Source organism: Rhincodon typus, chromosome 6, assembly GCF_021869965.1.
Source record: "Rhincodon typus isolate 14 chromosome 6, sRhiTyp1.1, whole genome shotgun sequence".
In the NCBI taxonomy this organism is placed as follows: domain Eukaryota; kingdom Metazoa; phylum Chordata; class Chondrichthyes; order Orectolobiformes; family Rhincodontidae; genus Rhincodon; species Rhincodon typus.
In genome coordinates this window covers 5823963-5848318 of record NC_063337.1, presented here as the reverse complement: position 1 = coordinate 5848318, position 24356 = coordinate 5823963, and the positions used below count along the sequence as shown (strand labels likewise).

The window sequence follows — 24356 nt, the reverse complement described above, 5'->3', positions numbered from 1 at the left end:
TGTATCCTCGAAGCCTTCACTAGTGCTAATGCTCCAGGAGACAGCTGGTCATACGGAGCAAGCAAAAAGTCTTGGTTCCCATCAGCATCTTTCACAAATGGCAAGGCAGGGGTGGGAAAGTAGTCAGATGCACCATCAACAACTCTCTGCAACACAGCTTGCTGGTATACCAATGCACCAAACAATCATGATCAATGTTAACTGAAATCAGTTCATACAAGATACGATGAGAAATATTCTTGACTATGTACAAAAAGAAATCAGCCTGTCCCTCCCAGAAAATGCATACAAAAACTGATCAGGAGAAAAGTGGATGACAGTTGCTGAAATGTGAGACACAATAATAAAAGTATGAACTTGATGACAAATCTCCAAATCAACATCTAGTTATAAAGTATGTTATATCACAAAATGAAGTTTGGACATTTCATCATCTGCATTTAATTTAAGCATGTTGTTTTATCGATTAGTTGAGACTGTTTTTGGCAATCTTGAAATTTAACATATCATGGAGTTCAGCTTATTGTTCACACACACACACACACACACACACACACACATTCAAAACAAGACATGGAAATTTCCCAATCTAGGTAATGACAAAAACTGAACATCCATGGCTTGATGACAAAATTGACAGAAAAGACTTGAAACACGCAGCAGGTCTGGCAGCATCAATGGAGGGGGAACACTTCAGGCACATGCTCTGATAAAAGGTCAAACAGAAAGATAAACTCTATTCTTCACTACAGATGCTGGCTAGTCTGAATACTTATTTCAGATTTCCAAAATGTTTACTATTAAATCGGACAATAAAAATCCAGTTAATTGTGTCTTTGATCATAAAAATATGATTACAAGCAGTTTTATAGTTAGGCCAACTGCTAATTAAAACATAGACAAACCTGAGGCAAGGGCAGAAGCAGGAGACACATCAGAAATTTGTAGGAAAATGCTACATTCACTATATCTTGATAATAGAATAACATGTGGTCAGTGAACTGGGAGAAGATGAAATCACCTATTCCAAGTCAGAAAAAGTGTTGAAGTAACTGAATAAAATGTTCACCCAGTAGGAAGAATTGGCTGTGGGTTATAGTGGCTAAATAATCAAATTGACTTAGTGATGCATCCCTGATTTCTGCTGGCATTTTGATGATTGCCTGCCCGCAGCCATCTCCAACCACAATTCATTCCATGAGAAAGAGTTAAGGAGTAGCATAGCAGCAGTTTACTTATGTATGATTTAATTCAAATCGACACTAACAAGATTGCATTTTAAGTTACAAAAATACAACCGATGCCAATAGGAATAAACTTATTGCCCTTTGCTTTCCCTTTCAATAACTCAAGGTTTATGCACGGCCTATGTTGTTGCCTTGGGATTTTGTACCCAGCAAAAAGTTAGAGAGAAGAGTACTGGAATGGGAGGACAGACATAAGTACCAAAACAGAATATTTTTGAATTTGACATTAGCTATTAAATCTGTTGTTCACGTTTCAGTTCCAATTCTTCTGAAGGCTAATTTTCCTTCCTTGCCTTGCCTGTTAGTTGCATACTTGAGCCTCTGAATATGTATTCAATCTCCACCCTCTCCCTTCCCCCACAAATTTAGAAAAACCACAAAAGATGCAAGCATTTGAGAGTTTGTACCATGAGAGATTTGTACGGAGTCACCAGAGGAACCACTCCCACTGCTGCCCTCAGCAAAGGATTGTGCATCTTCCTTCAGACTGCCTTCTTGTCCAGATAAGGTGCTTCCCTCCGTGACCCTCGACACCTGCTGCAGAGTTTCACTCACCAGCTGACGGGTCTGTTCACTCACCATTGTGGCTTGGAAAGCCACAGGCTTTGGTTTAATCAGAACCTGTAGTGCGGATGAAAAGTATCCTTTGTTACTATAGTTGTCAAAGGCCATTAAAACTTAACAATTAACAGGAGGACATGGGAGGAGAAGGAGGATTTTAAAGTCAAATCCTGACTGCTCATCTGTATTAAACTACTTGAATTTAATTTTCAAATAGGGTTTCAATAGTTGGTTTACATCAGAATACAGGGACAGGGTAGGGACGTGAGTTTGGGTGGAATGCTCTTTGGAGGGTTGGTATGGACTTGTTGGGCCGAATGGCCTGTTTGCGCACTGTGGGGATGCTACATAATACGTTGTGTGTAAACTTATCTACTTAAAACACAAAAACAAATTTTTACAATACCCACCCAATATTCCAAATAACTTCCAGATATGTTTCAAGATGAAAAAGCATCATGCCTCCAAAAACGTTAGTAAACTATCCTTCTCCAATGTGAATACCAGGCTCAGATGTATTTGACCAGAACTGCAGCTTTCTCCTCGCTAATATGATGCCTGCCAAAGTGTGTTACTTAAGCTAAGTGCACAAGCACAATCTGGGAACGAGCGCTCCAGTGTTTGAGCACATATTCCGATAGTTCACCTACTATGACGGACATAAGAAAGTAGCTGAGCAACATCCAGCTCTCACTCTTCCCCATTCGTGGGTAATCATCCAGCTTTCACTTCTTGCTGTAAGAGCAACATGCTCAGGTTTGGGAACTCCATGGAAACTCACCGCTAACACAACCAGTGAAGTAAAATAAGTAAGACAGGATATAGATGATGTCTGAGAAAGGTGCATGAAGAAAACAAAGACCTCCTTTCTGCTTCCACTTCGAACATTTATACATACAGGCTTATATTTGTACTGGGACTGGGGAGAAGAGGGGGTTGAAAGAGGGGCACAGAATGAGAAAGAGGAGACTTGGGTTCTAACTCAAAAAAAGGAAATCCACTGGGCACACTAAAAACTTTGTTACCTTCCAACATGCTCAACAAAGGGATCTAAGGGTGAGAGTGCATGGTTCCCTGAAGGTGGAGTCACAGGTAGACAGGGTGGTGAAGACAACATTTGCCATGATAGCCTTCACTAGTCAGTGCATTGAGTATAGGAGTTGGGATGTCATGTTGCGGCTGTACAGGATTGGTTAAGCCACATTTGGAATACTACATTCAATTCTGGTCTCCTTTCAATGGGAAAGATGTTGTTAAACATGAAAGGGCTCAGAAAAGATTTACAAAGATGTTTCCAGGGTTGGAGGATATGAGCTATAGGGAGAGGCTGAAAAGGTTGGGGTTTTTTACCCTGGACTATCAGAGGCTGAGAGATCACCTTATAGAAGTTTAGAAAATCATGAGGAGCATGGATAGGATGAATAGCCAAGGGCTTTTTCCCAGGGTAGGGCAACCAAAAACTACAGGGCATAGGTTTAACGTGAGAGGGGAAAATTTAAAAAAGGACCTAAGGGGCAACTTTCTCACACAAAAGGTGGTGCATGTATGAAATGAACTGCCATGGGAAGTGGAGGAAGCTGGTACAATTACAATATTTAAAAAGCATCTGGATGGGTATATGAATCGGAAGGGTTTAGGAGGGATATGGGCCAAATGCTGGCAAATGGGACTAGATCAGTTTAGGATATCTGGACAGTACGGACGAGTTGGACTGAAGGGTTTATTTCTGTGCTATATAACTTTTTACCTAGAGTCACACAGTTAAGTTGTGTTTTCAAACTTTCCCCAATGATGAACAATGGGAAAATGGTGATCAGGTGTGACAAACAGTGAAATATCATAGTAAAACAAAACAAAAACCTTACATACACGCTGTATTAATACCCTGAGGGATGAAAAGTAAATCTGTGAATACGAGAGAGACAGAAATAGTGGCAGATAGGACCTAAGAAAGATCAGATTAAGAGAGCAAATGAAATATTTCAGAAGGCATCACCTTTTCACACCAGCATTTTCTGGTTTTTATTTCTTCAGCTATAGAACCCACTCACCTGCGTTTTCCCTTGCTGTCCGTAGAGAATTTTGGTGGGGATGATTTTTGTGGTGGGTTGTACTGACGAACCCACCCCTTTTGGTTGAGCCACAATCATTTTAGTGATAGGCCTTGTTGCAGTGATAATTGCTGGTTTTGTCCCTGCAGGTACTGCCTGAATGGTCTTTTCACCCTAACAGGCAGATTGAAAGGGAGAGGTGGGGAAAAATAGACAAGTAAATGCTTTGAGAGCTAAAGCACAATTTTTCAACCCAAATTCAGTACATACACAGGCACAAAAATTCCAAAAGCCTGTGTCTTTAAAAGTTGTCTCAATAATTACTATAGAACAGGCTCAGCTATACATTTAAAGCTTGCAAAACAATCTTGGCACTTAAATTACTTGCTTCAAACATATTCAACTCAGTCTTAGTCAAATGCAACGGAACAGTTTTACAACTTCAGCTACAGCAGAACTGTGAAGGGAAGGTGCTCAAAACAGAAGTGGGGAGAGTGCAGGTCAGATGTGTTGCCTTTAGGATGACATTTAGCAGCAATATGGCCAGGGCACCTTGCATGTGTAGGAGCCCTCTTGGAGCATCAAAAGTGTAGAGGGAAACTTAAGAAAGCAAAGAGGGGGCATAAAAAACACAGGTGTGTAAAATTAGGGAGAATCAGAAGATATTCAAGAAGTATATTAAGGGGAAGTGGATAACCAGGGAAAGAATTGGGCCTGTTAAGGACCCAAGGGCAATCTGTATGTGGAGCCAGGAAACTTTGGCAAGGTTTTAAATGAGTACTTCACATCTGTCTTCACTCAGGAGAAGGAATATTTCAGTACAGGGACTGAGATGTTCTTGAGCAGATTGACACAGGGAGTGAGGAAATATTGGAAGTTTTTGTCGGCTTAAAAGTGGATAAATCCCCAGGTCCAATGAGTTGCATCCCAGCCTCCGCGGGAAAGAAGGGAGGAATTTCAGATCCTCTAACTCAAATTTTTAATTCATCTCTGGCCATATAGGTGCCAGAGAACTGGGGAGAGCTAACATGGTACTATCTTTTAAGAAAGGAATTACAGACCAGTCAGTCTCACATTACAGGTAGGGGAACTGTTGGAGAAAGTTCTAATTTCAATGGCTTTGTCAGAAACAGGTCATGCCTAAAAACTTTTTTGAGGTGGTCAGCTGTGTTGATAAGGGCAGTGCAATTAAAGTAGTTTAAATGGATTTTAGCGAAATTTTTGACAAGGTGTCACATGGGAGACTGATAAAAAAGGTAAAAGCACATCGGATTCAGTGCAACTTGGTAAGATGCGTCCAAAATTGGCTTGAGGTGGTAAGAGACCACTAAGGGGAGATGATGGCTTAGTGGTATTATCGCTCGACTAGTAATCCAGAAACTCAGCTAATGTTCGAGACCCGGGTTCAAATACCGCCATGGCAGGGCGATAAAAAAATGTCTGGAATTAAGAATCAACTGATGACCACAAACCCAATGCCCGTTGTCAGAAAAACTCATCTGGTTCACTACTGTCCTTTAGGAAAGGAAGCTGCCACCCGTTCCTGGTCTGGCCTAGCCTATGTGTGACTCTAGACCCAAAGCAATGTGACTGACTCTCAATTGCCCTCTGAAATGGAAGCCACTCAGCATCAATCACTACATATCTCAACAAAGAAATGAAATTGGATGGACCACCTGGCATCGACCTAAACACCAGCAGAAACAGCCCTGTTGACCATGCAAAGTCCTTCTTACTAACATATTGGGGCTACTGCCAAAAATGGGACAGCTGTCTCAACTGTCAAGCAGCAGCCTGATATAGTCATATTCGTGGAATCATACATTATAAAAAATGTCTCAGACACCACCATCACTATCCTTGGATATGTCCTTTCCCTTCCTGCAGGGCAGACCTAGCAGACATGGTGGTACAGTGGATCAGAGTTGGGAAGGTGCTGCTCTGGGAGTACCCAAGATGAGGTCTCATGGTTTCAGGTTAAATGTGGGCATGAAAATCTGCTGATAAATCACACACCATACTCCCTCCTCTGATGAATCATGATGAATCTCATGTTGAGCAACTTTTGGAGGAAGCACTAAGGATGACAAGGATGCAGGTGGGAGATTTCAACGTCCACAACCAAGTTAGTGACTCGGCAGCAGCACTAGTTAGGTAGTTAGGTCCTAAAGGATGTGGATGCTAGACTGGGCCAGTGACAGCTAGTGAGAGAACCATCAAGATGACAAAACATACTCGACCCAATCTTTACCAATCTCCTGGCGGCAGAAGCATCCATGACAGTATTGGTAAGAGAGACCATCACACAGTCCTTGTGGAGATGAAGTCTTGCCTTCACATTGAGAATACCCTCCAATGTGTTGGGTGGCACTTTGAAAAGATCTAGCAATTCAAGACTGGGCATGCACAAGATGCTGTGGGCCATCAACAGCAGTAGAATTGTACTCCAGCACCATCTGCAGCCTCATAGCCTGACACATCTCCTGCTCAAACAATGCCGTCAACCCTGGTTCAAATGGAGTGTGCAGGAGAGCATGCCCGGAGCAGCACCGGGAATACCTAAAAGTGAGGTGTCATCCTGGTGAAGTTACCAAACAGGACTGCTTGCATGCCAAACAGCCTAAGCAGCAAGTGACAGACAGAGCTAAGTGATCCCACAACCAATGGATCAGATCTACGCTCTGCAGTTCTGCCACATGCAATTGTGAACAGTGGTAGACAATTAAACAACTCACTATAGGTGGAGGCTCTATCCCCATCCTTAAATGATGGAGGAGCCCAGCACATCAGTGCTGAAGCATTCGCAGCAATCTTCAGCCAGAAGTGCTGAGCGAATGATCCATCTCAGCCTCCTCCCAGGCTCCCCAGCATCACACATACCAGTCTTCAGCCAGTTCAATTCATTCCGCGTGATGTCAAGAAATGGTTGGAGGCATTGGATACTGCAAAGGCTGTAGGCCCTGATAACATTCCAGCAACAGTACCAAAGGCTTGTGCTTCAGAACTCGCCAACTGTTCTAGTACAGCTACAACACTGGCATCTACACAACAATGTGGAAAATGGCCCAGGTATGTCCTGTACACAGGAAACAAAACAAATCCAGGACAATGACTGCCCCTTTGGTCTACTCTCAATCATCAGTAAAGTTATGGAAGGTGTCATCAACAGTGCCATCAAGCAGCACCTGCTCAGCTCTACTCAGTTTGGATTCTGCCAGGGCCACTCAGTTCCTGACCTCATTACAGCCTTGGTTCAAACACTGAAAAAAAGAGCTGTATTCCTGAGGTGAGGGGAGGTGAGAGTGGCAGCCCTCAACATCAACGCCGCATTTGACCAAACATGGCATCAACGAGCCCTAGCAAAACTGCAATCAATGCGCATCAGGCAGCAAACTCTCTGCTGGTTGCAGTCATACCTGACACACAAGATGGTGGTTGTTGTTGTTGTTGTTAGAGATAAGTCACCTCAGTTTCAGTTTATCTAGCAGGAGTTCCTCAGGATTATGTCAGAGGCCCAACCATCATCAGCAGCTTCATCAATGACCTTTCCTCCATCATAAAAAGGTCAGAACTGCAGACGTTTGCCCATAATTGCATAATGTTCAGTGCCATTAGCAAATCCTCAGGTACGAAGCAGTCCACGTTCAAATGCAACAAGATCTGGGCAATATCCAGGCTTGGGCTTAGGCTTACCATGTGGAAAGTAACATTTCATGCTACAAAGATGCCAGGCAGTGACCGTCTCTCATAACAGATGATCTAACCATCACACCTCGACATTCAATACTGTTACGATCACTGAATCCTGCACTAACAACATCGTGGGGGTTACCACTGACCAGAAACTCAACTGGATTTGCCACATAAACATGGTGGCTATAACAGAAGATCAGAGGCTAGGAATACTGCAGAAAGTAATGCACCATCTGACTCCTCAAATCCTTTCTATCATCTTCATGGCACAAGTCAGGAATATGATGCAATACTCCCCACTTCCCTGAATGGGTGCAGCTCCAACAACACTCAAGAAGCTTGACACGATCCAGAACAAAGCAGCCCATTTGATTGGCTTCCCATCCACAAAACATCCACTCTTTCCACCACCGATGCTCAGTAGCACTAGTAGTACTATTGACAAGACACACTGCAGAATTTCAAAGATCCTTAGACAGCACCTTCCAAACCCACTACCACTTCCATCTAGAAGGACATGGGCAGCAGATAAATGGGAACACCACCATGTGCAAGCTACGCTCCATGCCATCATGACGTGGAAATACATCACTATCGCTGGGTCAAAATCCAGAATTTTGTACCACGTGGCACTGTGGGTCAACCTGCAACACGTGGAATTGCACTGGGTCAAGAAGGCAGTTCACCACCACCTAGGGCAGTCAGAGATGGGCAATAAATGCTGGCCAGCGAGCCATGCCCAAGTTTGGCAAATAAATAAACAAACAAAAAGACATCGGGTGGTGGAGAAGGCTGTGAGAGACTGGAGGCTGGTGTCAAGTGGCATACCACAGGGATGAGTGCTGGATCCCTTATTGTACAGGATATTATGTAAATGATGCAGATGAGAATGTGGGGGATAAGTTTGTAGATTTCACAAACATTGACCAGGTGGTTTATAGTGAGAAAGATGATCTCAGACTGAGGAACGATATAGATAGGTTAGTCAGATGGGCAGATCCGTGACAGATGGAATTGGAAGTAGTAACAAGACAAGGAAGTACTCAATGAAGAGCAGGATACTAAGAAGCTCAGAGAAAGAGGGGGTGCTTTACCACAAATCCCTGAAGGTGGCATGACAGGTTAATACAGGGGTTAGAAAGCACATATGACACTTGCCTTTATCAGGTGTGGCATAGATTATAACTGCAGGGAGGTTTCTGCGCAGCGGAGCAGAATTTTAGTTAGGCGACAGCTGGAGTACAATGTGAAATTCTGTTTGCCACACTACAGGAAGGATGTGATCAGCCTGGACGGGGTGCAGACAAGATTCACCAGGACATTGCCTGGTTGAGGTATTTAAGCCATAAAGAGAAGCTGGAAATGCTTGGGTAGATTTCTTTAGAGCAGAGGAGAAAACCTAATTGAGGTGTATAAGTTTATGAGTGCATGGACGTAGTGAATAGAAAGCAGCTGTTCCCCTTATTTGAAACATCAAGAATGAAAAGGCATAATTTTAAGATGAAGGACAGGAGTTTTTAAAAGAGGACAAAAATCTTTTCACCCAGAGGGTGGTGGGAATCTGGAATGCACTGCCTGAGACAGCAACAGACACGGGAAACCTCAACTTTTAAAAAGCACGTGGATGAACACTTGAAATGTCATAACATTCAAGGCTATGGGCCAAGTGCTGGAAAGTGGGATAGTATAGCTAGGTTGGCACAAGCTCGATGGACCAAAGGGCGTCTTCTGTGCTCCACAACTCTGAGGCTTGGTGGCACTTTTGTCCCAAAATGATCTCCTGACTACATCTCTACCTATGGGCTTGGCAAATCTAACATACTCTGTGATGCCTCTGATGTTCTGGGATATCACCCAAACCTCCATTCTATATGCCCTTATACACAATGTGTCAATTCATCCATTATCAATGCTAGCTGATCTACACTAGCTGCTGTTTAAGTGATGCTACGTTTTCAAATCTCTTCATAGCTTCCTGGTTCCCTATTTCTGTAATATTTTCTAGCCCTGCAACCATTAGAGATCTTTAGACTTCTCCAATTCTGGTCACTGTTGTGATAAAGGTGCCTAATGCATCATCATCATCATCATTTTGGAATTTGGATTGTCAAAACAGAGGCTGATGCTTTTGGTTTCAGTTCTGTGAAGATAACCTTTCCAAAAAAAAAGTCAGGAAATCATTTGGAAAAGTGACCTAAATATATCCAGCTGATGCTGGAGTCAGAGATAACACAGTGTGGAGCTGGAGGAACACAGCAGGCCAGGCAGCATCAGAGGAATAGGAAAGCTGACGTTTGGGGTCGGGACCCTTCTTTAGAAGCTTCTGGACTGCTGTGTTCCTCCAGCTCCACACTGTGTTGACCTAAATATATCATTTCATTACTTAGTAAGTGCCCAACCAGATGGCTGATGAAGTATTTACACTGCTGAATTTATGACATACAGAAATCCAAATGACCAGGGATACAGGTAGTTCAAGTTCAATTTGAAAAAGAGTCAGATTTCAGTTTCATCTACATAGAGGAATAAGATTTTCAGCTTGGGAGGACAGTTTCACCTTCATAGAAGAGCAGTTTGTGAAGTTACAGGAGCTTGTGAAGCTGTCTGAACTGAAAATAAATTTAGGTCATCTGAAACTAGGAAGGACTCTTAAAACTGCTTAAACAGTCCAAATAAGAAAAGCTGGGAAGTGTTATTGAAGTAAGAAAGGAGTGATTTTCTCTAGGATTGAGAATCTGACAGGGATATTGCTGTGAAAACAGTTGAACCTTTGCTGCTGTGTTTATCATAGAATCATAGAGTCCCCCTACGGTGTGGAAACAGGCCCTTCGGCCCAACACGTCCACACCGCCCCTCCAAAGAGCATCCTACCCATATCCATTCCCCCAACCCTGCATTCCCCATATCTAACACACCTAACCTAAACATCCCTGGGCAACTTAGCATGGCCAATCCACCTACCCTGCATATCTTTGGATTGTGGGAGGAAACCGGAGCACGCAGAGGAAACCCACGCAGACACAGGGAGAATGTACAAACTCCGCACAGACAGTCGCCCAAGGCTGGAATTGGACACCTGGGTCCTGGTGCTGTGAGGCAGCAGTGCTAACCACTGGGCGACCCGTAATGTAATGCTTCATTCAAATTGCAGTAAATATTAATATTTAGCTGCTTGATTCTTTTGTGAATAATTTTTATGTTAAAGAAATATTAACAATCTCATGTGAATGTTTAGCGACTGGTATCAACTGCAAAATTAAAATCTATAATCTATCAAGGCCAGATTTCATTCTCAGATCGGACTTCTCCAGCACACCATTAAATGAAATCATAACAGGTGTTTCAATTTCCTGAGCCATATGCTCTAGAATTCTCTTCAAATTTCTATGTTTCTCCACCTCACTTTCTTTTTTTTAGGAAGCTCCTTAAAACCTCCCTCTTTAACCAAGCTTTTGGTCAGTAGTCCTAATAGCACCTCTGGTGTCATATAATGGTTTTATAATGTCTCCGAGAAGCTCTTTGGTAAGTTAAGGACAGTATATAATACAAGTTGAAATAAAACAAAAAGAACTGCGAATGCTGGAAATCCAGAACAAAAACAGGCAAAAACATGGCAGAAATTGCTGGAGAAACTCAGTGGGTCTGAAAAAGGGTCACTGGGCCCGAAACGTTAACTCTGCTTTTGCTCCACATATGTTGCCAGACCTTTTGACTGTTTCCAGCAATTTCTGTCCTTTTTGTATAAATACAACTTGCTGTTGTTAACTATCACTTCTCTAGAAATAAGATATGGTCAGTTTATGAAGTTCAGCTTCTAAGTAAACGGGTGGTGATACTAGAATCAAGGGACAGTCGTAGAATGAGGGCTATTCCATTTAAAACTAAAATGAGAAGGAATTCCTTGAGGGTGGCAAATCTTTAGAATTTGCTTACCCAGGAGGTCTGAGGAAGCTCAAGGCAGAAATCAATTGATTTTGGATACAATGACATCAAAGAATGTGGGCATAATGGGGTAAAACAGTAGCTTAAGGATGGATGACTAGCCATGATATCGTTAATACGTGGAACAGGCTCAGCCAATTGGCCATCTCCTGCTGCTATTTCCTATATCTTTGAAATTTGCCACAGCACTGGTTATTGACCCGTTACCGCTTCCCTATTTATTTTCACTACTGACTCTTTTTCTTAAGGTGAAGGCTAGGAGGTCAGTGATGCTGGAAAATTAATGATGTATGTTCATATCCACCCATTCTTCGCCCATAACTAACTGCATGTACTGGTGTTTCACTCTTGCTTGTTTCCTAATTTTGTCATACTTGAAACTTTTCAGTGACTTCCACGAAGGGATTAGGCAGCAGTAAATGGAACCACTATGGAGCATGTGCTTTACATTTAGAGTACAATAGGTAACTATGAACTTACCCCAGCATTCAACAATGTTGTGACCACATTTTTCCCTGGAATACCCTGGATGGTTGTTCCCTTCCCTGCAGTCTTCTGTACAACAATGACATTTGGCTTCGACGTCATAGAAGTCATTGGGATTGTAGTTATTTTTGTTGTTGTTCCTAGAGCAAATGCATGAAAAAGTGTGATTTATATAATTTTTTATTGGACAGGCTGATTGGGCAGTAAATCAATAGCAAAGTAGGCACTTAGATCCAAGATTTGCCACATTAAGAAAGGCAACTTCAAGCACGGAAAGCAAGAGATTTAAAATAAAAAAATTATAAAACAAGATACAATGAAAACCTATCCATGCTAAAGTTAGTGGCTGTATATCTTAAAATCAAGAAGAATAAGAACAATGGTAAGAGAAAACGGTAAAAAACAAGTCAAAAAATTACTACCTTGGTCCAACTAGCAGTAAGAAGTTTGACAAGTTTCCCACGAAGAGTTTCTCCCATTTATCTTGTTGGAGAAAAATATCTTTGCCTTGGTTCAAAACTCAAATAATCACTTAATTTTTGTAGATGAAGATGGGGCAAAGAGAGACAGAGAATTCCCCTTCTGGATATTTACAGTCAAATCAATAATAAAAGTAACTAAATAAGGCAAGGGAATGATGCACTGTAAGTACAGAGCATGGTCTTTGTGCTGTAAATAATTTGTTAAGAATCTGACCACGATTCTAGGTTTAAGGTAAAAGCGGATAAGCTTAAAGGAGATGTGAGAGGCAAACTTTTTGTTTTACACAGATGGTGACAAGTGCCTGGAACGCACTACCAAAGGACGTGGCGAAAGGCAGATACAATAGCAACATTTAAGAGACATCTTGACAGATATATGAATAGGCAGGGAATGGAAGGATATGGACTCTCCAGAGGCTAAAGGTTTTAAGCTAGAAAGGTTTTAAAGTTTAGAAAGGCATCATGTCGGTGCAGTCTTGGTGGGCCGAAGGCTGTACGGCTCTTTGATTTGAACAAATGATCATGGATCATATGCTTTGCTCAGCTTCTAGTCTGCTCAATGCAGACTAGCAGGAAAAGGTCTATTGCCCAACTCAATTGATTTAACTATAAGCCATTTACTATTAATCCCACTTTAACTCCTAAACCTTTACAAGTTCAGTGATGCCCTGCACTATGAACCATGCTTCTTTATGTGATGTGCACTTTTATTTGTTTTTTTAAAAAAGACAAATTAATGACACACAGGGAGGAAGAAAGTCAATCATCAGTTAAGATGACAAATTTCCTCAGCCTTCACTCAACTAAATTTCACTTCCTTCCCTCTGTCAAGTTCTGGCATACCACAAAGAGAAAGACTAGTATAAGTATGCAAACTAGACATGGAGTGAACATTAATCCGAAATCAACAGCAGCAGAAACAGCTTTTACAAGAAACTGTGCCAAGGGTAACAAGATGTACTGAAGCATTAATGACACAATTGTAGCTGCATAATTTAATTCAATAGTTTCAACAAATGAACTATGTTTTCCACATAACTTGTTCTAAGACTAATTGATTTATTTACAGAGGCAAGAAAGGATTTCTATCCAGAAAAAGCAATTCCTTGAGATTGAAATATCGTGCTTAGAATGTTCCAGCATTGCACAGCTACAGAATGTATCAAAACTACATAATTCCAAAACAAAGGCAAAATATTGTGGATACCGGAGCTCTGAAATACAATGCAAAGCACTGGATAAACTCAGCAGGTTTACCAGTATCTGTGGAAAGAGGAAAACAGAGTTAACGTTTTAAGTCCAAGGTTACTCTTCTTTGGAATTACTGACAAATATTTAAACAGAAACATTAATCACTCTCAAATCAGAAAAACAAAACTACTTCACTGAGCTGAAAACTATGATGTGCATTAATTAGAAATATTTTAATAACATTTATTTGAGTTTGGATTGTTGAATTTGAACTAGTGATACGTGGGTATGAAGAGGTTTAATGGTGAACATACAAGGTCTTCAACAGCTATGGTAATTTCATTTAAAATTTCTTTTAAATTCCTAGAGAGTAATGGGTTTTTGTTTCTATTGGGAGAATTTTAAAAAGCAAACAAGGTAAACAGTTGTGCATTAATTTCCAATTGGGATTGCTTGTTTTTTGAATTGGAAGAAACACTGACAAATTGGGGAAATTTTTTTTTGAACAAAATTTCAGGTTGGGCAGTTCTATAAAAGTCATGGCTGAGCTGGATAGGTAAAAGCAGTTGTTCCTAAGTAAGGGAGAAGATAGTTTAGAGTTGTTAAAAATAGGTTAACCTCTGTGTGAGGAATTCTGGACAAGTTGTAGAGCAGAAGGGTTTGGTTAAACTCTAAGGGGCTCTTTGAGAAAAATAAAGCCCAGTTGTTTGAAAGCTCCAGAAACACGCTATCAGATTCTCAAGACTGGAAATTAAAGCCACAGTTAAACTAAGCCCTAGAGGGGTGGTAAAGAAAGGATTTCTCCCCGATACGTGAAAGATTAGTCCCCAGAACAATGGGATCATATTTTCACCATGTTTCAAAATCATTAAACATTGTTGTAAATATTTTGGTTTATTTTATTTTATAATGCAAAATAATTGAAGACAAGTTCAGATTTATTGTTAAAATCAAATCTGTAAGATTGCACGAGGAGGTTTCAGTGAGTTACCATCTTGCTAAACCCAAAATAAAAACAGGCCAGATTTTAATCTGGAATCTGACATTGTCTAGTAATAATGTCAGCTGGGATTACAGAAAACAGTCAACTCTATTTCTCTTTCACAGATGCTGCCAGACCTGCCGATGAAAGCAGATCCTGTTTTACTACACAATTCCAAGCCTTAGGCAAGTGACACTGCCCTACAGCCTAGGCTTTAAGAAATTTTCAATATTAACAGTTGTATTAGTGAACACTAACCAGACATGATACTGCTGCTGATAATTTTTCCTCCAAGGGATGTAGCTAGTGACTTTGGTACTACAGTGATGATGCTCCCGCTCGTAGTTTTCATGTAGGTAGTAGATCCTGTAGATGCTGCCATACGAGCACTGATGGTGGGATTCAATGTAGGGCGTGTATAGGTAGTTTGGGTACCTATAACCATGAAAAAAAAATCACATTTTTTAATAATATATTTTATGAATTCTATTGCAATTTAAAAATCGTAATTAACTACAATAATTATTTAAACAGAAGCATCAATCCTTCACAAATAAGACAACTCAAGTCACAAGAACAGAACAAATGAAATAACCCAGTCACATACTTCTTTAATGTTCTGTACTTCAAGTCTTACCTGTCGGTGTAGTAACCAACTTTGTTGTCATAATGGCACCATTGCTGCTAACCACCATAATAGGCGAAGTGCTAGTACTAGGCATTGTTGCTGGTTTTGGCAGGATTTTGCTTGGCTGCATCTGTTGGGTTATAATCTTGACCCCTGTCAAAAACATAAGCTACAATGAAGGTAGTCAGCAACAGACTCAACAACATGGTTTAATATAACACCCTCTCCCATTCCCAAGTACAGATTTAATAATGATGACTAACTTGTAGCGCAATAAAAAGCTTGAACAAGAAATGCAATGATGTCTGTTGAAAAGCACTACACCACAAAGAACAAAGAACAAAGTATATTTCAAACATTATCTGACAAAGACAGAAAACTGTTATTACCCATCCTGTAAATCTGATGGTTAACCAACTGGAAATAAGGTATGGCAAAAATCACAGGACAAATGACCAATATATTCACAGCAAGAAATGCTTTGTCTACAATAAGTGGCTTTGACCGTGCTTTAAATTTAATGAGCTTTTTGTAAAAAAAGTTCTGGTGTTCTGCCACTCTCAGACAAGCTGAACCTGGAGCCAGTTTCCAACTGATGGTAGACATTTATGGCTCAGCTGAAGGAACTGCATTTGAATGCAGAACGCATGCACCTAAAAGGGAAACTGCCAACAGTAATCATCGGAAACTTCCTTCATTCTGAAGCCATATAACTTTTAAAAATCATGTAAGCAGCAAAATGAAAAAGCTGTGCTGTTGGGATAAAATTAAAGGACTTGTTTTGGTAGAGTCATAGAGGTTAACAACACAGAAAAAGGACCTTCAAGCCCAGTGTTGGTCAAAAACCACCACCTAACTATTCTAATCCCATTTTCTGACACTTGGCCCATAGCTTTGTATGCCTTGGCATCGCGAATGCACAACTAAATACTTCTTTGATGTTATGTAGCTTTCTGCCTCTCCCACCCTTACACGCAGTGAGTTTCAGATTCCCACCACCCTCTAGGCAGAAAAAAAAAGTCCTCAATTCCTCTGAACCTCCTGTCCCTGGCCTTTTACATCTATGGTCCCTGGTCACTGATCCTTCACCAAGGAGAAAAGATTTTTCCAATCTACACTGTCTATGTCCCCTGATGATTTTATACATCTTAATCATGTTCCCCGCTTCAGTGTCCTGTGCAGTAAGGAAAACAATCCCAGTTGAGCCAATCTCTCTTCATAACTAAAAGTCCCCAGCCCAGGCAGTATTGGGAGAGTTTTGGCAGGGGGGAGCGGAAGAGGTGAGGAGGAGAGGATGTTGATGATAATATCTTGATTGACCTATAAAATAGCATTAAAATAAGACAAAGAATAGCAGATTGGAAACAAACAAAAGAAGGGTCACTGGACTTGAAATGTTAATTCTCCTTCCAGCATCAACTTAATCTGTCTCCTCTTACTGCCCACCCGCGGTGCTCATTGCCTTCACCTCCTCCGTTTGTGAGCATCACATCACCACTGCCTCTCTGTTCACAGAATGCACAGCTCTACTTGTTTCCCAATCATGAACCTTGTTACCATGCATCAAGCAGGGGACATCAGAAACCAGGAGTTGTCAGTTATGAACAAGTATATAGGAAGTTTGTCTTGAAAAATCAAAGAGAAGACTGAATGTACATTTACACTGAGGACTGAATTACATCTGGATTGTCCCACTCCAATCCCTTAAAAGGACTAACCTGAAGAACAGTGAGTGTCAGCAGCCAATTTGCACACAGCAGGATCACACAAACAATGAGATGAATGGCAAATAATTTATTTTAGCACTTGTTTAAACAATAAATATTAATGAGGACAACAATGAGGCATCCCTGCTCTTCTTTGAAATAGTGTCACGGAAGCTTTGAATCTCTATTTGAGAGGGTAGACCAAACCTTGGTTCAACACCTCATTTAAGAAATGGCATCTCCAACAATGTAGGATCCCCTCAGTACTGTACTGAGTGCGCTAGCCTAGACTCCAAGTTTCTGGACTGGAACCTGAACCAATGTCCCACAAATTCAGACGCAAATCTTCTACCCAGAAACACAGCATCTCTTATACAATTCTACACAAAACTGACAGGTTTTTGTCTTGCTTTTTGTTCATCATCCTGAGGATACCATCCGTGCAACTGAGGTCTTACTCGAGGTAGTCCCCATCACAGTGCACACCTGAAATAACAATACCCTCCGACATTATCTTGGGGTCCGGGGCCAGAGCACTAATAAGTTCTCCTAGTACTAAATAAAATCAAGAAGGATGAAAAGAACTAATGTCAATCAGCTACTCTGCCCAAGATGAACTAGGAGCTTCAGTATATATCTTTCCTTTAAATTCTCTCATGACTGCCTGGCCAGCATTTACTGCCCATCCAGGAGGATGGTAGTGAACAATCTTGAACCATTGCAGTCTGCGTGCTGTACGTTGACCAACAATGCCATTAAGGAGGAAATTCCAGGATGTTGACCTAACAATACTGAAGGAACTGCAATATGTTTCTAGGTCAGGATGGTGAGTAGCTTGGAGAGCAATTTGCTTGTGGTGGTGTTTCTATGTATCTGCAGCCCTTATCTATCAAATGGTAGTAGTCATGAGTCAGAAGGTGCTGCCAAAGAAGCCTTGGTGAATTTCTGTAAATGCATCTGAGATTGTGCACACAGCTACTTCGGAGCATCGGTGGTGGGGGGAGTGGATATTTGCACCAATTAAGCAGCTAATTCGTTTTTGATGGTGTGTACTTTCTTGAGATTGTTGGAGCTTCACTCATTCAGACAAGTGAGGAGTATTCTATCATACTCCCACTTGTGCCTCGTAGATGGTAATCAGGTTTTAAGGATTCAGGAGATGAATTACTTGTTGCAGGATTTCTAGCCTGCTCTTGCAGCTACTGTGGTTATATGCTATTTCAGTTCAGTTTCTGGTCAGTGGTAACCCACAGAATGTTGATAATGGGGATTCAGTGACAGTAATGCATTTGAGTTTCATCGAGTGGTGATTAGATTGTCTTTTATTGGGAATGGTCATTGCCTGGCATTTGTGTGGCATGCATATTAGTTGTCATTTCTTAGCACAAGCCTGGATACTGCCCATGTCTTGTTGCTTTTGGACATGAAATGCTTCACCATCTGAGGAATCGCAACTTGTGAACATTGCGCAATCATTGAGAAACATCCACACTTCTAACGTAGTAATGGAGGGAAGGCTGCTGATGAAGCAACTGAAGAGGGTTGGATATAGGACACTACCCGGAGGAATTCCTGCAGAGATATCCTGCAGCAGAGATGATTGACCTCCAACAACCACAACATCATCCTTTTTACCAGATATGACTCCAACCAGCAGAGAATTTTCACTCTTGTTTGCATTGACTGCAAGGCTGTAATGAGGGCATGAGTTGAGCAGCCCTGGCACAACCTAAACTGGACATCAGCGAGCAAGTTATTGTTGAGCAGGTGCTACGTGGTAGGGCTGTTGATGACATCTTCCATCATTTTACCGATGATGATCGTGGGTAGAATGCTGGGGGGTGGCAAAGTAATGGCTGGTTTGGTGTGCCCTGCTACAGGATATTTTCCACACTGTCAGGTAGATGCCAGTACTGTAGATGTACTGGAACAGCTTTGCGAGGTGTGCAGCATGTTTGGAGCACAAACCTACTATGGCCTGAATATCCTCTAGGCTTATAACTTTTTTTTTTAATTCATTCACAGGATGAGGGCATCGCTGGCCAGGCAGCATTTATTGCCCATCCCTAATTGCCCAAAGGGCAGTTCAGAGTCAACCACATTGCTGTGGGTCTGGAGTGACACGTAGGCCAGACCAGGTAAGGATGGCAGTTTCCTTCCCTATAGGACATTACTGAACCAGGAGGGTTTTTCCAACAACCAACAATGGATTCATGGTCATCAGTAGACTCTTAACTCCAGATTCCACCATCTGCCATGACGGGATTCGAACCCAGGTCCCAAAACATTATCTGGGTCTCTGGATTAACAGTCCAGTGATAATACCACTAGGCCATCGCCTCCCTCATTTGAAGTATCCAATCTTCCAACCATTTCTTGACATCATATTGAGTGAATCAAATTGGTTGAAGACTGGCACCTGGAGACTTCTGCAGGAGGTTGAGATGGATCATCAACTTACGACTTCTGGTTGAAGATAGTTGTGAAAGTTTCAGTCTTATCTTTTACACTTGTGCTGGGCTCTCCAACCATTGCCGATTGGGATAATTCTGGAGCCTCTTCCAGTGAGTTGTTTAATTGTCCGCATCATTCACAATTGGATGTGGCAGGACTGCAGAGCTTAAATCTGATCCAATGGCTGTGGGATTGCTAAGCTTTGTCTAATCTTCACTTTTACGCTGTCTGGCTTGCAAATAACCCTGTTTTGCAGCTTTACCAGGTTCAAACCTCATTTTCAGGTATGCCTGGTGAGGCTCCTGACGTGCCTTCCTGCACTTTTCTTTAAATCAGGGTTGATCCCCTGACTTAAGGGTAATGGTATATCATTTGGTATATTTGAGAATGATTTTAACGACCAAGGCCAAAGTGACGAAATTACAGCTCAAAGGCCACATGCAGCTTTCAAGCTTTGGCAATCCAACCTTCAAATCACCAGCAACTTTGGTCCTTCTAAGTTGCATTGCTTAGACACAATCTGTAACTGAATTTCATGGGTCCAACGGCTTGTCACAGGCTGTTATTAATGCTGCTGATTCAGCGAAAAATAAATCCTAAATTTCAACAACAGGTCCTTTTATTCATTCACAGGATGAGGGCATCGCTGGCTTACCCATCCCTCAATTGCCCAGAGAGCAGTTTAAGAGTCAACCATATTGCTGTGGGTCTGGAGTCACATGTAGGCCAGACCAGGTAAGGATGGCAGTTTCCTTCCCTAAAAGAGCATTTGTGAACCAGATGGGTTTTTCCCACAATCAACAATGGATTCATGGTCATCATTAGACTCAACTCCAGATTCCACCATCTGCCGTGGCGGGAATCAAACCCAGGTCCACAAGTCATTACCCGGGCCTCTGGATTAATAGTCCAGGTATATTAGTACCAGCAGGTAAGAATGGGTGCACATCGATGGAATTAAGCATTTAAGCTCTTTATAGCCCATAATGGGCATCTAAATGAGCACCTCCCCCTCAAAAAAAAACAAAAAGGTTCAATATTCTTGTATCAAGTTATAACGGAACCTCATTCAGCTTTGCATTCACAGATACAGACTTTTTTTTTTAAAAACGCCAAAACATGGGAAGGTGCTCCACATGGTTCTGAAAGGGTGCTGTCTCCTTTCTTTTATAATGTCGTTCCTGCAGCAATTCTGTACTTTCAAAAAAAAAAATTTAAATATAAACAAACAGTCTCACCCTTTTTTTTCTCCCCCCACATTGTATGTTTGATGTGGGTGTTGCTGCCTCAACCAGCACTTATTGCCCATTGCTAACTGCCCTGGGGAAATTGGTGGGGCGTTGTTTTCTCTAACTGCTGTAGCTTTTGTGGTTTAGGGTCAACCACAATGCTGCGAGGGAGAGAGCTCCAGGATTTTGACATAACAATAATGAATGAACAGCAATATGCCTCCAAATCAGGATGGTAAGTGACTTGGAGGAGAATCTGCAGATGGTGATGCTCTGATGTATTGGCTGCCCTTGTCCTTCTGGATAAAGGAGGCTACGTTTGCAAAGTGTAAACCTTGATGAGTTACTGCAGTGCATTTTGTGGATGACACTGTGTGCTGATGGTCTAAATAGTGAATGTGTTGCAATCAAGTGACTGCTTTGCTCTGGATCGTGTTCATCTTCTTGAGTATTGTTGAAGCTGCGCCCATTCAGACAAGTGGAAAGGAGTCCATCACATCCTGACCTATGACTGTAAATGGTGGACAAGCACTGGGACACAGGAGGGCAGTTTCCTACCACAGAATTCCTAGCCTCAGACCTGCTCTTGAACCCACAGTATATTTGGTCTATTCAGTTTCTGGTCAATGGCAACTCCCAGGATACTGGTGGTTTTAGCAATAGTAATGTCACTGAACATCAGGGGGCGACAGTTGGATTCTCTGGTGCCAATCTGGCAATTGATGAAGGGTATATAATGGGGAATGCTGTGAATTACCAGTTGAAGTAGCTAAGGTCAATCCCTTAATGCCTTCATATCATACGTGCAGCAAGTGACTGTTTTAAAATCCTGGAATTCTCTTAACAGCACTGTGGCTGACTCTACACTGCAAGGACTGCAGTGATCTAAGGTAGCTCACCACCACTTTCTCTTGAGCAATTCAGAATGGGAAATAAATAATGGCCTAGCCAGTGATGCCCACATCCCACGCACAAATAAAGGTATTTTTAAAACCTTACAATTATGCAACATAAGTTAGAAAAGAATAAAATAATTAACAAAAAACTCACTCAGCCTTGTCAAGATCAAAGCCCAGAGAGGTAGAAACATGCTGCAAGTGTTGCAATATGTAGTTATGTTATATACATAAACACCACAGAAGCTACTGAGATTCATTTTAGTAGCACACTGGAAAAAATAAACAGATTCCATTTCCAGATAACTACTGAAACAAAAAAATCATGCACGTAAATCCATGTTTTTTCCACTGCTGGGTATCTCAAGTTCTCCTCACAAACAACATGTATATAAAATCTTCACTGCATTTTCAACTTACCTGACTCCTGTTTGATCTGAATGGTAGGTTTGACACCAGGTGATGTTTGAGACTGTTGGGACTGCTGCTGTGGAGATTGTGACATTTGCTGCTGCTGTTGCTGTTTGGGAAACTGCGTCAAGATCTGAGTTGGGGAGCCCATAAGTGCTTTGGGGGACTGAAGCCTGGCTGCGGTAACTTTAACTGCAGTACCAGATGCACCTTTCATAAAGACAAAACAATCAGCATTTGTTTTATAAAGTGCTTTGACTAAAGTTGTGCCTGGCATCCTGACTTAGGATTTCTTAAAATTACCAACAATTTCCTCTTCTTCTTCTGGTAGTCCCTTGAAGGATAGGGGTGCTCGCTGCCAAGAATGGCTTTGGCCTTGGCCTTGCATGTGGAGTCCTTTAGTGTGTGGAAACTGTTGTGCTACAGCTATCACTGGATTCTGGCTAACCAGGATCTCTCCTGTTCTTATCACCTGCTGTTGGCGTATTGGAGGAATTTGCAAATTAACCCTGTCATGAACACAGCTTTCACAGCCATTGAGTCCTGCAGTGGGACTTGAACCCAGAGCTTCTGGCTCAGAAACAGGGACAGTGCCACAAGACCTCCACTCACAATATAATACTTGTAATACAAATTTACTCCAGCGACTTGAACAATTGGTCCAGGTTGAACAGTACTGAGGGGTTCCTGCACCATCAATCTTTCCGATAAAATCTTAAACCAAAGCTTCTTCTCAGATGAAGATGAACTATCCCATGAGACTTTTGAAAGGACAAGGGAGTTCCTCCTGGTGCCCTGGTCTACATTTCTCCCTCAATGACAAAAACAAATTTTCTGGCCATTATCTCAATGCTGTTTGAAGACATTGTTGTGTGTAAGATGGCTGCTGAATGTTTCCAACTTTGTAAGAATGATGATATTTCAAAAGTATCAAATGGACTGCGAGTGCTTTGGGGAATCCTGCAATTGGAAAGGTGCATTAAAAACGCAAGCTTTTTCTTCTGACCTGCAAGATACTGACAGGCATTAAATGACAGTAAAAAGAAGCTTGCTGGACTATAGCTGAAATCACGAGGTGCAGTCAGTTCAGGTCACACCAATTTGAATGTGAGTGCCTATTCTTAACCATAGCAAGCCAAGACAGTGCTCGTGTGAAAAACTAAAGACAACAGCATTACGATATTGCAAAGAACAGGTTGCATAATTTAACAAATTTAAATTGTTGAGAAAAGGAAACACCTTCCAGAGTTGCAGTTAAATCCAAATCCAAGACCTTATAACTCAGAGGTGTTACTCAGGCAAGTCAGACCCTTGCAGGATCTTAAACAGCTCAAGTTTCATTCTTATTTTTGTGATTTACTTCAACTTCAACATATTTCAATATTTGGTATAAAAATGGGGTGAATTGTTTTAGAAAGGAAACACAATGGTGAAGATAAATTTCTTAAACCAGTACATTCACTTCATTACCTTGAGCTATTGTTGACATCACAACAGAAGATGTTGACGAAATCATTGATGTGGCAGCAGCAGTGACGGACGTGGATGAAGGCGAGGGGGTACTGCCAGCAGTAAAAGGAGGCTGAGTGGCAGTAATGACCACTGGTTGTCTCTGAGTCGCAGTGGTGATGACTGACGTTGGCACAAGCTTGGTGACAGCTGCATAATTGTGAGACTTGGACAAAATATTGGGTACAAATGTTGAGCTTGGTGATGTGGTTACTATTATCACCTATTTTTGAACAAACACAAAATAAGAATCTTTACGGGATTAATCTCAACTGCTGTCAGAATAATGTCACTGCAATAAAATTCGTAATCAGATAGGACTTATTCAGCCAACAGAAAACACGTCTTAACTTACCTTCTGTGTAGTTGTATTTGTCGTTTGGGTGGTGGGCTTGGTAAAAGTAATTTTCACTGGTGACATATGCGAGGGAATGGAGTTTGCGATGCTCTGCATGATGTTGCTTACTTTTGGACTGCTGCCAACAGGAACTGCAATTGACTTGGCGACTGGTGTAACTGCCTTGGGAACCTCTTTAAGCACCACGGGGGAAGAACTGGATGAATTTGTACGCCTGCGCTTGCGAGGTTTGTCATCTTCATCAGCACAGCTAACGCCTAGTTTAAAAAGGATATGTTATCAATAACGGAGATGCAGAAGAAGCAAATTACTTTTCTTGGAAGATTTAATCATTTATCCATCCCATGTCCATAGGACCATAAGACATAGAAGCAGAAATTAGGCAATTCCACCCCATCAAGTCTACTCTGCTGTTCAATCGTGGTTGATTGGTTTCTCAACACCATTCTCCCACTTTCTCCCCATAACCCTTGATCCCCTTGACAATCAAGAACGTCTCTCTCTCTGTCTGTCTTTAATATACTCAATGA

General features: G+C 41.6%; 1 protein-coding gene across 4 annotated transcripts in view; it reads right to left on the bottom strand.

Moving 5' to 3' along the window:
- The window catches only part of emsy (EMSY transcriptional repressor, BRCA2 interacting), a 66384-nt gene that overhangs the window by 16882 nt on the left and 25146 nt on the right, over window positions 1-24356 (bottom strand). For 3 of the 4 annotated variants that reach the window (XM_048597972.1, XM_048597971.1, XM_048597973.1), the window contains exons 7-14: window positions 23824-24083; window positions 23430-23691; window positions 21969-22169; window positions 15273-15416; window positions 14894-15070; window positions 11975-12120; window positions 3860-4033; window positions 1655-1868 (exon numbers count right to left, since the gene is read on the bottom strand). In XM_048597972.1, the coding sequence (XP_048453929.1) occupies window positions 1655-1868; window positions 3860-4033; window positions 11975-12120; window positions 14894-15070; window positions 15273-15416; window positions 21969-22169; window positions 23430-23691; window positions 23824-24083 (1578 nt within the window). The remainder of the gene's footprint in view (window positions 1-1654; window positions 1869-3859; window positions 4034-11974; window positions 12121-14893; window positions 15071-15272; window positions 15417-21968; window positions 22170-23429; window positions 23692-23823; window positions 24084-24356) is intronic. The other variant, XM_048597974.1, reaches the window with a different exon arrangement.